General features: G+C 41.4%; 1 protein-coding gene across 1 annotated transcript in view; it reads right to left on the bottom strand.

The window, feature by feature from the left end:
• CRYBG1 (crystallin beta-gamma domain containing 1) overlaps positions 1-2,655 on the bottom strand; it is a 190,891-nt gene extending 188,236 nt beyond the window's left edge. Inside the window, exon 1 of the mRNA XM_070559172.1 lies at positions 2,264-2,655. Within this exon, the coding sequence (XP_070415273.1) occupies positions 2,264-2,505 (242 nt within the window). The 5' untranslated portion in view covers positions 2,506-2,655. The remainder of the gene's footprint in view (positions 1-2,263) is intronic.
• Between the last annotated feature and the right edge of the window lie 11,866 nt (positions 2,656-14,521).

Genomic DNA, 14,521 nt, shown 5'->3' with positions numbered 1-14,521 from the left:
TCACTTGCCCAGGGTCACACAGCCAGGACATAAATTCATTATTGTTGGATCTAAAAGCCCATAACATTAATCATATATGCCCAACAAATAAGTGTGGCCACTTGACTGCCCCATCCTTTTATAGAGAGAAAGGCCACAGTGAGGGCTGCACATTCCAGACTATTCCACCACCCCCAAATCCTGGACAGAAAGGAACAGACATGGTCAGACGGCTCAAGGGAGCCACACTGGCCAAAGATTGACCAGAAACCTAAGTGCGATTCAGCTACTCTCTTTAGACTAGAAACAGGTCCCCTCTCTTAGAAGTAAATGAAATATTTATAAGGGTGATCTAACTAGAAAAACCTTCCAAAGACAGACCAGAACGTTTGGTTTTCAGCACATTTGTTAGTACAAAGTTCATCATAGTTCAAAGGCAAGAGGGAAGTGCTTCCCGCCTGAACTGAAATTCAGGAAGATCAAGGAGAGCGGCAAAAGCTCCCATTTGAAGTTTTAGTCTAAATTGTATTTGCATTTGAATAAACTGCATAAAGCTGTGTTATTACATTTTGATATGAAATGATGGGACTAGGTCGGATAAGAACAACCACTATGGAAATATTTAAAATATTTACTGAGGTAATAGGAAAAATACTTCTATGTTGGGTATATCGTTATTAACAGTAACATTTTGTCAGGAATTTCAATTCAGGGGCTGGCCCCGTGGTGGCCGAGTGGTTAAGTTCGTGCGCTACGCTGCAGGCGGCCCAGTGTTTCGTTGATTCGAATCCTGGGCGCGGATGTAGCACTGCTCATCAAACCACGCTGAGGCAGCGTCCCACATGCCACAACTAGAAGAACCCACAACGAAGAATATACAACTATGTACCGGGGGGTTTTGGGGAGAAAAAGGAAAAAATTAAAAAAATTTTAAAAAATCTAGCAGAAGAGCATTAAAAAAAAGAAATTTCAATTCGTACTTAAGCATAGTAAGTCTTTAAACAGACAAAAATATGTTCTATTATAAACAATTACTACTGTGGATGAAAAAATATGAGGAAAAATAGAATGCCTTCTCTTACCTCTCCTCTCTCCACCCCCTCATAATACTCAGCCGGCCCTGACCCGCCTGTGCTTCCCAGGAAGCACCATGCTCTTCCTACTGCAGGTGATGCTCATTGTGCAACCTCTGCCTGGAAATCCGAGCTCGTTCCCTTTTCTGTCTGACTAAGCCACTTCAGCCAGCCTCTTCCAGGAAGCCTGCCTGGATCCCCTCCTCTGTGCTAACATCTATCACAGCATCTATCCCACTGTTTACTTTGCGGTCTCCACAAGAGACTAATAATTCTTGGATGACAGAGACCACTCTCACTGTTTTTTATATCCCGGCACTTAGTTAATAAAATTTTTCCTAAGTGAACAAAAATATATTGCAAATTTAAGACTTTTTCAGAAATAAAAGGAAAAATATAAATCTTGTATAATTTTATTCAGCCTTCATTGTCCATAAGGGTGTATTTTTAAACTCTACATTGCCAGCTATCCTTCATTAAAAATATTTTACATCCTTGAACCACACAAATATACTGTTACTTCAAATTGATTATTGTTCAACAAATGCATCCATTCAGATAGTACCATTGAATAATTACATATATAGGGTAAAACCACCACACAATCACGACCAAAATTAGAAAAGCACAACGGCAATTATACTTTGAATAACTAGCTGCTGCCTCGTTCTGCCACTGATTCCAAAGGGGACAAGCCATCTACCCTTTGGTCTCTGGTTCTCCACCCACAAAATGGGGGCAACCATCTCTGCCACTTCCTCCTCCAGTCGGATCTTGTGCGGACCATGGAGAAATACATCTGCAAGAGTGGGGATCTTCACAATAAAGGCACCATTATCTGAAAGATCATATAATCCCACGACAGAGTTGCTACCATCCTTCATTATGGTACTATCGCTCCACTCCCCGCCTGCTCTCGTGGTCGGGTTGATAAGCGTGGACTCTTGCATAAAGTCCTTGCCAGTCAAAATAAAGGCCACATGCGTGGGCACGCGCTCCTCTCGCTGCTGTCTGGTCTGAGCCAGAAGCCACCAGGACCCGCCGCCCCGCAGCGCCCACGACTGCGCCCCTGGGGACCCCGTCACACTCCTGCCAGGTGAAGCGGACCCGGGGCCCGTCCCCTCCTCCGCGGGAGAGGACTCTGGGGTCGCCGTGTAGGAGCAGACGGGCGGGAGGAGGAGGTGAGCCTGGAGGGGGTGCTCGGAGCTTACCTGGCCTCGCCGAGGGGCGCCGGGGGCGGGTGCGGGACGAACACCCCACAGTCCGACGCCGGAGGCTGCTGCTTCTTCTTGGAGCGCCAGAGGTGGAAGGCGGTGTGCTTCTTGGGGGTCCTGGACGGGCTGGACTGCCCGTGGTCGCCCTGAGCGGGCGGCGACAGTGGCATCTTCTGGTCTGCGTCCTCCTCCGGCTGCTCGGCCGCTGCCCTCTCGGCCACCCTGCTCTTGAAGAACATACCTGGGCGCCCGCTCGCCCGCCTTCCCCGGCCGACCCCGCCCCCTCGGCGCCCGTGCGCGGGACGGCAGAGGCTTAGAGGACGTCGACAGACCGGAGCGCGGGCAGCACAGCGGCCCGAGCCCTGCGGGCGGAGGCGACCTCCCCGCCGCGACACAGCGCCTCCGCGCGGCCCGGGCTGCGAGCGCAGGTGAGGCGCGCGCCCGGCGCCCCAGGTGAGGCCGGCTCACCCCAAGTCCCCGGCACGGGGGCGCGCGGCGGCCGCGGGGCAGCGACACCTACCGGACGCCCTGGGAACCGCGTCTCCTGACACCTCAGGCCCCGCTCTGGGCTGGCAGCTGGGTCCGGTTTCGACGGCGCCTCTGGGGCCTGTGCCCTCGGTCGCCTGCAGAGTTGTTGGCGGCTCGTGGCCTGTGTCAAGCTGTCAGGATAATGGCTTAGCCATGAGCCCCGCCTGAAGAAGGATGGGAGAGGCGCATCCCGTGGCCAGACCGCCCGGCAATTAGGACTATTCCACTCTGGCCTTTGGGTGGCTTGAGCAATGTCATGTGCTGGGTGGCTTCCGTTCCTGTTTGTCAAAACAAGTGCCAACTCCTCCTCACCCTTCAAAAGTCTGAATAATTACTTTGTACCTGCATCTCATAAAGCACAACAGGATAAAAAAACGGAAGGGAATTAGGCATATTCCCCAGTTCCCAAAGGGCTTAGTAGACTCGTGGTGATTATTAAGTGCCGGTGCCACAAGGTTCTCATCATTTGCTTTACTGTTAATGACTTTCTTTTCTCAACCTCCCAACCGTGGTTAAATAACAAAGGCAACTAATACGTAAGTAAAGGAATTATATGAGCAATTATTTGGGGCATTATTACAGTGTGACGAGTTCAAGAACCAAGCTTGGCTTAAAAATCCAATGCTGAACAAGACCCTCTTACACTGTAATACTGCCTTCTTTCTTTTCTCTTTGAAGACCCACTCATGCATTCACTCACTAATCCTTCAAGGAACATTCCTTTTTATTTAGTTATTTTTATATTTACTTTTTTTTTTTGAGGAAGATTAGCCCTGAGCTAACATCTGCTGCCAATCCTCCTCTTTTTGCTGAGGAAAACTGGCCCTGAGCTAACATCTGTGCCCATCTTCCTCTACTGTATATGTGGGACACCTGCCACAGCATGGCTTGCCAAGTGGTGCCATGTCCGCACCCGGGATCCAAACCAGCAAACCTCGGGCCACTGAAGCAGAACATGTGAACTTAACCACTCCGCCACCAGGCCGGCCCCTATATTTACGTTTTTATCAAAGTATAACCTATATACAGTAAAAAATGCACAAATCATAAGTATATAACTCAAACTTTTACATATTTATGTGGTTGGGGACAGTTGACATTGTCCTAGAAAATCTTTCTGCACATGGCTTTTAAATATAACATTATAAAAATAGAGAATATTTCCAAAATTTCAGAAGTCTCTTTCCTATCCCCTTCCGGGGACTTACCCCTCCCTCCTGGAAGAGTTAGCCATTATTCCAACCTCTATTACCAGAGATTAATTTTGCCTCTTCTGGAACTTCATTTAAGTGGAATCACAATACGTACTCTTTTGTGTCTGGTTTCTTTTGCTCAATATTATTCTTTGAGAATCATCCATATTGTTCCATTTAGCAGTTTTTCATTTTAAAAAAAATTTATTGTGTACTATTCCATGCTATGAATAAACCACAATTCATTTATCCATTCTGCTGGGGGTTGACATTTAGATTGTCTCCAGTTTGAGGCCATTATGAATAAAGCTGATATAAACTTTCTTAAACATAAGCATTCATTTCTTTTGGATATATGCCCAGGAGTTCAGTCTCTGGGTAGTAGGGTATGCATATATTTGGCTTTGGTAAATTTTGCCAAACAATTTTCCAAAATGTTTAAGTCAATTTATACGCCTTTCAGCAATGTTTAAAATTTCCAGTTTTTCTACATCTTCATAAACACTTGATATTTTCAATCCTTTTCATTTTGGCCATTCTGATGGGGGTGTAGTGGTATCTCATTGCAGTTTTAATTTGTATTTCCTCAGGAAATATTTATTGAATTTATTGAGTACTAATTATGTGCCAGGCTCTGACTTCGGTGGGGGGTGACTGATGGATACATGGGTGATATAGATCAAAGGGTAAGAGAATTAGTAAAGGTATGTACAAGGCGCTATGGGATTTTAGAAAGGTCACTAACCCAGACTGGGAGTTTGGGAGAGAGGAAGAAGAGTGGTCAATAAAGATTTATTGCAAAAGTGGCCCTTGAGATGAACCTTAAAGGGCAAAGGGAACAGCAAGAAAAGGGGAAGAGAAAGGAAGAAGGAAGAAGGGAAAAGAGAAAAGAAGGGGGGAAAGGGAAGAGGAAAAAGAGAGGAAAACTTCTTATGTACACTTGCTCAAATATTTACACATTCAGTAATTCAGTCTTGCATTCCTGACTCCTCCCAGCAGAATTCTTCACACCACCCCTCCTTTGTGCCACCAGTGAACCTGGAACATATCTCACACTTTTCACATGGCATTGAAATTATTTGTTTACACATCTGACTCCTATTAGCCTGAGAGAAACTTCAGGACATTTCTCATTTATCTTGGTATTTGTAGGACATAAGTGTCCATTAACTGAAATAATTATTCAAACAAATTTATCTACTAATTTAATTAGATACCTAGAATCCTTCAGGCACAGATCCTTTAGACTGCACACTTCATAAGAGCAAAGGTCACATGTGTCTTTTCGCTATTATATCCCCAAAATCAGCTCAATGCATGACACAGAATAGGCACTCAATATGTATCTTTATATGAATTATATAAGAGATTAGAACTATCCATAAGATACAGTACTTGTGATTGATCTAGTGAGGGAAGCAGACACCTAAATACAATACAACACTGTACGATAAAATAAAGAACAACTTGTACAATAAAACTCAAGAAGTGTTCTAACCAAGATATTTGACTGCTTTTCAGTCATTGCAAAAACACATCCACTCAGCTTAATTAAGCAATCAATCAATTTATTAGAGCACATTCGGTGGCTCATAGAATATCTCATAGCGTCAAAGAGCCAGGCTCTGAAGCTCACACATGCCCAGCTACCCCAGAGAGCTGGTCTGGCAAACACCACTCTCGTCACCTCTCAGCACTAAGGGCTAACCACCAGCAGCTCCGCTACTGCCACCCCAAGAATCAAAGGCCTGTGCTGTCCACCCTTGACAAGTCAGCTCCCCACCTTGCCCCCCGACACACATATTGCTCACTTGTGATAAAAAAAAGTTCCACGCAGGTACCTCTGATTGGGGGAGCTTGGGTCCCTTAACAGCTTCCTAGCTGCCAGGGAAATTTGAGTTTTCCGGCTTCTACCTCAGAGAGATGGAATCCATGTGGCTAAAAGTTTGCCAACCATAGCACAGGTATTCAAAAGGACCAGGCAGCCAAAACCATGAAAGATGGTCACTGGTGAAGGAAAGGGCAAAAGGCAAAGGAAACACAGAAGTGACTAACTCCGTTTGAATGACTCAGGGAAGTCATCATCAGGGAAGTCATCATCAGGGAAGTGACAGGTTTAGGAGCTGCACTGATGAATAAGAATTTACCAGATGGAGAAGAGAGGGCTGGCAATCCAGGAAGAGTAAACAACATGGGCCAAGGCCCAGGATTGTGAAAGGGCATGTGTTGTTGATGGGGAATAGTGAGGAGCTCAGTGAGGTGGGAGAAAAGAGGAATGGGGTGGGGCAGAGTGGCAGGAGATGATGTTGGTAAAATCCGGTGGGGCCAGATTGCTAAGCACTTGGTGAGCTAAGCTTTTAAGGAATTGGGACTTAGCTTTGTAGGCAATAAGAGACTCAGCTTACATTTTTAAGTGAAGGAGTGGCATAAACAAACTTGGGTTTTATAAAGTGTACCCTGTGTCGGGAAGGATAAAATGTCCCCCTGTCCCTCATGGTTCTTTTGGCTGGTCTAGCGGTTAATTGATACAGGACAGATTAACAGGAGAAAAAAACCCAAGTTTAATATCATATCTATGGAGGTCTCATAGATTTGGGACCTAAAGAAATGACCAAATCAGGCAGCTTTTACACCTTTTAGACAAAGAAACAATAAATTTGTGAGGACTTTACAAGACAAAGAAACTTAGGCTTGGGTTGTAATTAGTGAGGAAACTAAGCAGAGTTTGTTTACACAGCCCTCTTAGCCCTAAATCCCCTATCTCTGGTGATAAGGATGTCTCTCTCCTTCCTGGTACAGGGAGGGTAACTTTCACATGGGAGACTTATTTCCTGCTTTCAGGGGGACAAAGAGGAGGGTTGGAATGCTCTTCCTGCACTGGCTGTTTCTCAAGTAAGTTTAATTCAAAATAATCAATATGCCACTTTGGCATATTTTGGGGGGTCCTGCCCTGAGCCCCATAAACTGAATGGAGTGAAGTAGGGAAAAACTAATGAGGTGAAACTGAGGAAGACCAGTTAAAACTTTGCTGCTAGAGGTCAAGTGAAAGGGAATGGAAGCCCACACCAAGGTAGTGGGGTGGGAATGGAGAGGACGGAATGAATACAAAATACATGTAGGAGATGGACTCACCAGGAATCATAATGAATGAAGGAGAAGCAATCAAGGATGACTGTGGGGTTTGGTTTCCAGCTGAGGTAAATGGATGGAGGTGAAACCATTGACTAAAAACAGGAAAACAGGAGAAAGATCAGGGTCTCTAGGGGCTGGCCCCGTGGCCGAGTGGTTAAGTTCGCGCGCTCCGCTGCAGGCTGTGCAGTGTTTCGTTGGTTCGAATCCTGGGTGCGGACATGACACTGTTCCTTAAACCACGCTGAGGCAGCGTCCCACATGCCACAACTGGAAGGACCCACAACGAAGAATATACAACTATGTACTGGGGGGCTTTGGGGAGAAAAAGGAAAAAATAAAAAAATCTAAAAAAAAAAAAAAAAAAAGATCAGGGTCTCTGGGCATGAAAATAAATTTGGTTTTGAACATATTGAGGCTAAAGTGCTTGGAGGGTATATAGGCAGAGATATCTAAGAATTCATTGAAAAATATGGTCCTAGAGATCACAGGCTAGGGCTACATATGTAGTCCTATCAATATCATCATTGAATAGGTGGGAGTTGATGCCATGAAATTGGATGAGATTACCCAGGGCCACTGTATAGAATAAGGATAAAGGAGGAGCAAGGACAAAACCCTAAATAATACTGACATTTAAGTTCAGCATCTAAAGAGGTAGGAGGATACCTGGGACAGAATACAGCCCCTCAGAAAGGTCATGTGATTTCTATCTTCAAGATTTTAACAGATAGGGGCTGGGTCCCCTATCCATCTTATAATGCCCTTTGCACTCCTCTCCTTCTATCCAGCAATCTGAGGTCCATTTCAAATCTCTCCTCATCCTCCAAGAAGCTGACTCCTTCTAACCTACCCTGATTTTTCTTTTTCTTTCTATAGCATTGTTACACTTTCTATCTGAATTTAAGTTGGCATTGTGGCAGACTGTAAAAATGACCACAATTCTCCACTCTTTCCATAAGGAAACAGAGTCTATTTCTCACTCCCTAAATCTAGGTTGGCCATGTGACTGACTTTGGTAAATGAAACATAAGCACACGTAAATGTAAAGTCAGCAGAACTTGAAAAGAGCTTACACATTGGGCTTACCTCTTTGCTTCTCTTAGAATCTCGCTGCTGTATGAACATGCTCAGACTAGCCTGCTGGAGGATGAGAGATGCATGGCCAAGTCAGCCCTATCACTCCCAACCAACAGACAGCCAACCATCACAAATATGAGTGAAACCATCTGGCAGCAGCCACAATTAAACCACCACCTAGCCCCCAACACAAGAAAGAGCCCATTAGAGATTAGCTGAGGCTGCTCCAGATCAGAACTGCTCAGCAGAATCATGATCCAACTAAACAGTGCTGTTTTAAGCCATTATTCTTTTTGCTTAAAAATATTCATTTAAAAAAAAAAGGCAGTGACCTGGCATAAGGTCAATAAACAGCTAACTCAATTGTGAACACCATTTGTATCTTAACCTCAGATATGTTCAATGAACGGAGGAAGTGGAAAATCCTGAACTACCACATAAAGATTCAATTATGTTCAAACTACTTAATAAGAAAATGCATCTTAGCCCAAATCAGTTGCAAAGTATTTACCTGGATCAGATGAGTTAAAAATCTACATAGAAATCATTTTAATAGATGGAACAGGGACTCCTTGAACTGGCCTTAATATCATAATCATTTTTACAGTACATTTGTACTATATTAGAAAGATAGTGTTCAATTAAGCCACTAAATTTCTGGGTGGTTTGTCATGCAGCAATAGACAATAGAAAACTGATAACAGATACCAGAGATTAAAATCTGTTCACTTCAACTATTATTAAAGTCAAGTCGTATTCTTGAACTCTCCAAAGTACAAATTAGCTGTACTTTGTTTGAAATTTGGAAACATTGTCTCATAGAAACAGAATTACTTGGAGATTCACTTCATAGACTAGCCCACAGGAATCAATTTAACATATAATGAAGCCCAATACCTTATTTGTAATAAAAATCCATAGACCATAATCCTCTTATTAATATTGCTGACTTGTGGGCTTCCCTGAGGACCTACTACCATCATTTGTAAAACTGTTTCTATGAGATAATATATCATGTGGTGAAAAACGAATGCAGTAAGACCAGGAAACAATTCTCCTTGCCCTCTCCCCATCACTAAGGTCCAGAAGGACTGAGGTGACTGGAGAAATTTGGATTCTGGAAGACTGAGTTTACATTCAGTCCCCTTTTCCTTGAACCTAGGGTCTCTCCTTGTGACCTAGAACCTTCAGACACGGGGTCAACCAAGCTCTAGATCTCAAGATCACCAGACTTAGAATTTCAGCTGTTTGGATCCTCCATCTTCAGCTACACACTTTTTCCCATAAAAATGTTTTATTTTGAAAAATTTCAAACATACAGAAAAGTTTCAAGACTAGAACAATGAAGCAAATTCTGCTTCTGGCCAAATGGAGTAACTGGAACAGGACTGACACTTCACCATAAACAACTAGCAACTAGAGTAAAATAAATGGAAAAAAAACCTGTTTACACATATTGGGGCAATGGGTAGCCCAAGACTATGATCCATGAGAAAAGGAAAACAAATGAAGTGAGCACTCCAATTGCCCTTGCTTTCTGCCTTGAGGCACTTCCTACAAGTCACCAGAAGGTGGATGATTCTAAGAGGAGAAAAGCAGTCTTGCTTAGAGGAGGGGACAGAGATTGGATTTTGAGGAGACTGAAGTGGCTGGATTTTGTGGGGCAGAGAATTGTAGAAGAAGCTAATGGTTCTAAGAAAAAAAATCAAGAAATATGCATAGGGAGTCCCTTGAGTCTGTTGCTGATACCAATCTATGCATGTGTAAGGGGAAACTCCACAAGGGAGGAGAAAGCAAATAGCAACCAGTCAGTTGACTAATTTCTAGGACTCACATAAGACTGGGAGATGTTCAATTTCTGACCAGTGAGAGTAATGCGTCCTCATTGAATGCTCAGGCATTCAATAGAGATCACAGAAGGGCTATGCCTTAGTAGGAGGGGTAACCTAACCCAGAGCAAACTCTACTGAAAATCTACTCTAAAAAGAGAAGCTTAGAAACAAGCCTAAAAGCATCACACTGATTCATATAATTTATCAAGACAAAGTCCAACACTCTTTGCAGGAAGACTGATCCATAAGTAACATAACATCCCAGAAAAACCACCTGAGACTCTTTGGAAGAAGAAAACAAAATTCAGTACTTAACAAAGTACAATTTACAATGCCTCATATCCAAGAAAATTACTAGACAGATAAAGAAGCAGCAAAATAAGATCCATAAACAGGGGAAAAATTAGTCAATAGAAACTCACCCAGAAATAACAGAGATGATGGAAATAACAAAGAAGAACCTGAAACAATTATTATAAGTATGCCCAAGGATTTCAAGGAAAATGTGAACATAATGAGAGAAAGGAAGATGTAAACTGAATCAAATAAAATGTCTAAAGCTGAAAAATGTAATATCTAAAATGAAAAAAAAATCACTGGATGAGATTAACAGCAGATTATTCATTGCAGAAGAAATAATCAATAAACTAGAAGAGATAGCAATAGAAGCCCTCCAGACTGTTTCTGGATAAAATAACAAAGGAAGGAAGGGAGGGAGGGATGGAGAGATGTAGGAGAAAAGGAACCTTGGTGAATTGTGGGATATCAAGTGGTCTACCAAGGTGCAACTGGAGTTCCAGAAATAGTGAGAGATTGAGACAGAGAGAGAGAAAGAGAAATTGAGAAAAAAAATTTGGAGAAACAATGGCAAAATTTTTCCAAATTTAATAAACACTATAAATCCACAGATCTAGGAAGCTCAGTGAACTCCAAGTAGAATAAACACACAGGAAATGAGTGATAAATAGGAAATTTTAAAAGCAGCCAGGAACACACACACACACACACCATACTGTGCACAGGGAATAGAGATACGAGTGAATACAAATTTTTTGTCAGCAACTAGGCAAGCCAGAAGACAATGGAATGTCATCGTTAAAGTCCAGAAAGAAAAAAAAAAGTCAACTTAGGATTCTTTATCTGGTGAAAATGTCCTTTGACAATGAAGACAAAAATAAAGATATATTCAGATAAAGAAAATCTGAGAGAATACATCACCAGTAGCCATGCACTATAGAAGTAAAAATGTTAAAGGAAGTGCTTTAGCTGGAGGAAAATATCAGATGGAAACCTGGATCTATATGAAAGAATGAAAAACGCTAGAAATGATAAATATATGGATAACTACAAAAGACTTTTTTTATCATTTAAAAAAATTTTTTAAAGACAATTCACTATTTAAAGTAAATGTCATAGCAATGTTCTAAGAGGTTTATGATATATTTAAAAGTAAAGTATAGGACAACAATAGCACAAAGGAAGGGAGGTGGGAAATGGAAGCACAGAGAGAAAATAGTATAATGGACATCCATACACCTTTCACTCTGACTCACCAATTGCTAAAAATTTGCCACTATTATTTTATATCTGTCTATATACTTATCTAGCTACCATCTATAATTCAGTGTTATTTTTGTTGAATTATTTGAAAATAGTATGTTGACGTCAAGACACTTTACCCATAAATACTTCAACATGAGTCTCTTAAGTACAGGAACAATCTCCTATATAACCACAATATAACTACCACACTCAAAAAATTTGTCATGGATACAACAGCATCATCTAATATAAGTCCATATTCAAATACCCCTAATTGTCCATAGACCATATGCTTTGAACCCAAAATTGAGAATGCCTCCCAGAAGGAAGTTCCCTACCACTAGGATTACATCTTTCACTTTCTTATCTGCCCCTTCCTTTGCACCACAAAAAGAGAACCCTTGGTTTGTTCTCATCTCTGTTGAATTTCAGGTCAGCTATTCTTTTATGTGAATGTTTCCAAGTCAGATATCCATTTGTGTTTATTTTTGTGACGTTTAGGATATATTTGGGTAATTCTTGGGTTAAAATCCACTTCTCCCACACATGGGTAGAGATTGTTTCTCCTTAGCCCCAAATGTATTCCCAGAACCTCGTAAGTGCTTGGCACATAATAACTGCTCAATAAATATTTTTGGCATGAATGAATAAATAAAGTGTTTAAGTTGGGGGAACACCTGTATCTCCTTTATATCTCTCTGCATCCCGTAGAATGGGTCCTCAATGGGAATTTAATATATCTTTGTTAAGTGAAAATTTCCAGCACCGTAGCTGGAAGTGTGCTTTGATTTTTCCTTTTTCACTTTCCTTTGAAATTTAAAGAGAGAAAAATACAGGGAATACTGAATTTGATCTCCAATTCAGTGCACCAAGATGTAGCAATATAGTAACTATGGGGAAAATTATTGCTGTGACAATGCAAGAATTAATTTTTCATGATTTTGATATAGCCCCAGAGAACTATCATTTATTATGCACTTATCAAGTATTAAATGCACTAAATATTAAGCACTCTGCTAAACACTTTACATACATTTTTAAATTTTATTATTTTATTTTTTAAACTCACATTTATTGAGGTATACTTGACATTCAGTAAAAATCATACCTTTTTTTTTTTGCAGGGGAGGTTTCACCCTAAGATAACATTTGTTGCCAATCTTTCTCCTTTTTTTAACCCTCTAAAGCCCTAGTACATAGTTGTGCATACTTGTAAATTCTTATGGTTCTTCTATGTGAGCTGCCGCCACAGCATGGCTACTGACAGATAAGTGGTGTGGTTCTGCACCCAGGAACTGAACATGGGCCACTGAAGCTGAGCATGCCAAACTTTAACTGCTAGGCCATCAAGGCTGGCTCAAAATTCATACTTTTTTTGCACACAATTCTATGAATTTTGACAAATGCACTTAGTCATGTAACTACCACCAAAATCATGATATAGACTATTCCCATTATCCCCAAAAATCCTCTTATGTCCCTTTTACACACATTATTTAATCCTCCTAACTACTTTGGTAGGTAGTCACATTTATTATTCCCACTTTTTGGCAAAGAAAAACTGAGGCTGAGAGCAGCTGAGTAATTTATTCAGAGTTGCATAGTTATTAAGTGGCAGAGCTTGGATTCCAGCCAAGGTCTTCCTGACTCTAAATCTCGCGATTTAAATACTCTGCCATGCCATTATGATTTTGTTGCGTTCTGTTTGTTCCGCATTGTATTTCCCATTTTGTTACACAATGCAATGGCCATAAAGCTGTGACAACAAGAGGAAATTAAAATGAAACTTTCGCAAGTACTAAGTATAAGATAAACAAATTACAAGACAAGTTTTATGTCAAATCAGAGGCCTACACTTTACTACACAACATTCAAAGCAAGTAAATTTTTAGTTCACTGATATGGTAGTAATGTTTCATGAGTTGTGAGTTTTAACTTCACTTCACAGCTGAGGACTCCATTAGTCACTTGAATCTAGAAATACCCTAGGATAAAATTTGAGAGTTGGTGGCTGCCTGACATGTCAAACCCAGATGGTTCCTGTCCTCAAGTAACGTTCCTTCCTTCTCATCCAGTTTCACAGAGAAAGAGACGATCTGCATTATGGTTGTATTTAGGGTTCTGACATCATGGTAACCAGGGCTAGACCCTGGCTCTGCTCAGGTCTCTCTGATTTCCAAAAACACCTCTACCAACGGTTGCAGAACTGAGAAAGCAGTGGAAGCCAGAGGGTCAGCCTTACAGAGCCACCTTTATCATACCCTTGCAGGAAGGCAGCCTCAAGCTGTAGGAAACCACTAATTAATTAGTTAATAGCTAAAATCTAGTCTCTTTTAGAAATACATGTTAACAACCCTTAAAACATGTATTTTATCAAGGAAGCTTTTCACATGAGGAGTGGGCAAACATTTTCTTTGCACAATCTATGGCCAAATATTTGCTCTGAGCTAACTGTATTTCCATATTCAACACATATCTTTGTACCTAGATGTTTGCTTATACTCACAAAATTTAGTTGTATCTACATTCAGTCAAACCTCTATGGTGCCTGGTGATGCTATTATTACAAACTCATTGCCACTAACCAACTTTGAGTCCTAGGAGATACATGCTAAAAGTTCTCCCCTTTATTGCTGTATTATTAATAATCACTCTTGAGCAAACTTAAGAATGCCTAGAGAGAGTGGTTCATGGGTTAAGTATAGACAGTCCTCACTACATAAAGCAAGCCTGTGTACCTAGTTTAGGATTTCTCAATATGGAGACTTAATGGATTAGAATGATCCTATGCCATGTATATTTCAGTACATTTAATGCCTGTAAAGTTATTCTTCAAGGATAAAACTTAACACAACCAAGAGTTATCTAAAGCCAATTATGGGGAATAAAGAGATAATCCAAATAGTTATTTTTTATCTGGGGCGGGGGGGATTAGCTGTATTTCTAAAGTA

The sequence above is a fragment of the Equus przewalskii genome, chromosome 9 (genome assembly GCF_037783145.1).
Source record: "Equus przewalskii isolate Varuska chromosome 9, EquPr2, whole genome shotgun sequence".
In the NCBI taxonomy this organism is placed as follows: domain Eukaryota; kingdom Metazoa; phylum Chordata; class Mammalia; order Perissodactyla; family Equidae; genus Equus; species Equus przewalskii.
Note: the sequence above shows the minus strand (reverse complement) of the source record. Positions and strands in the feature narration are given on the sequence as shown.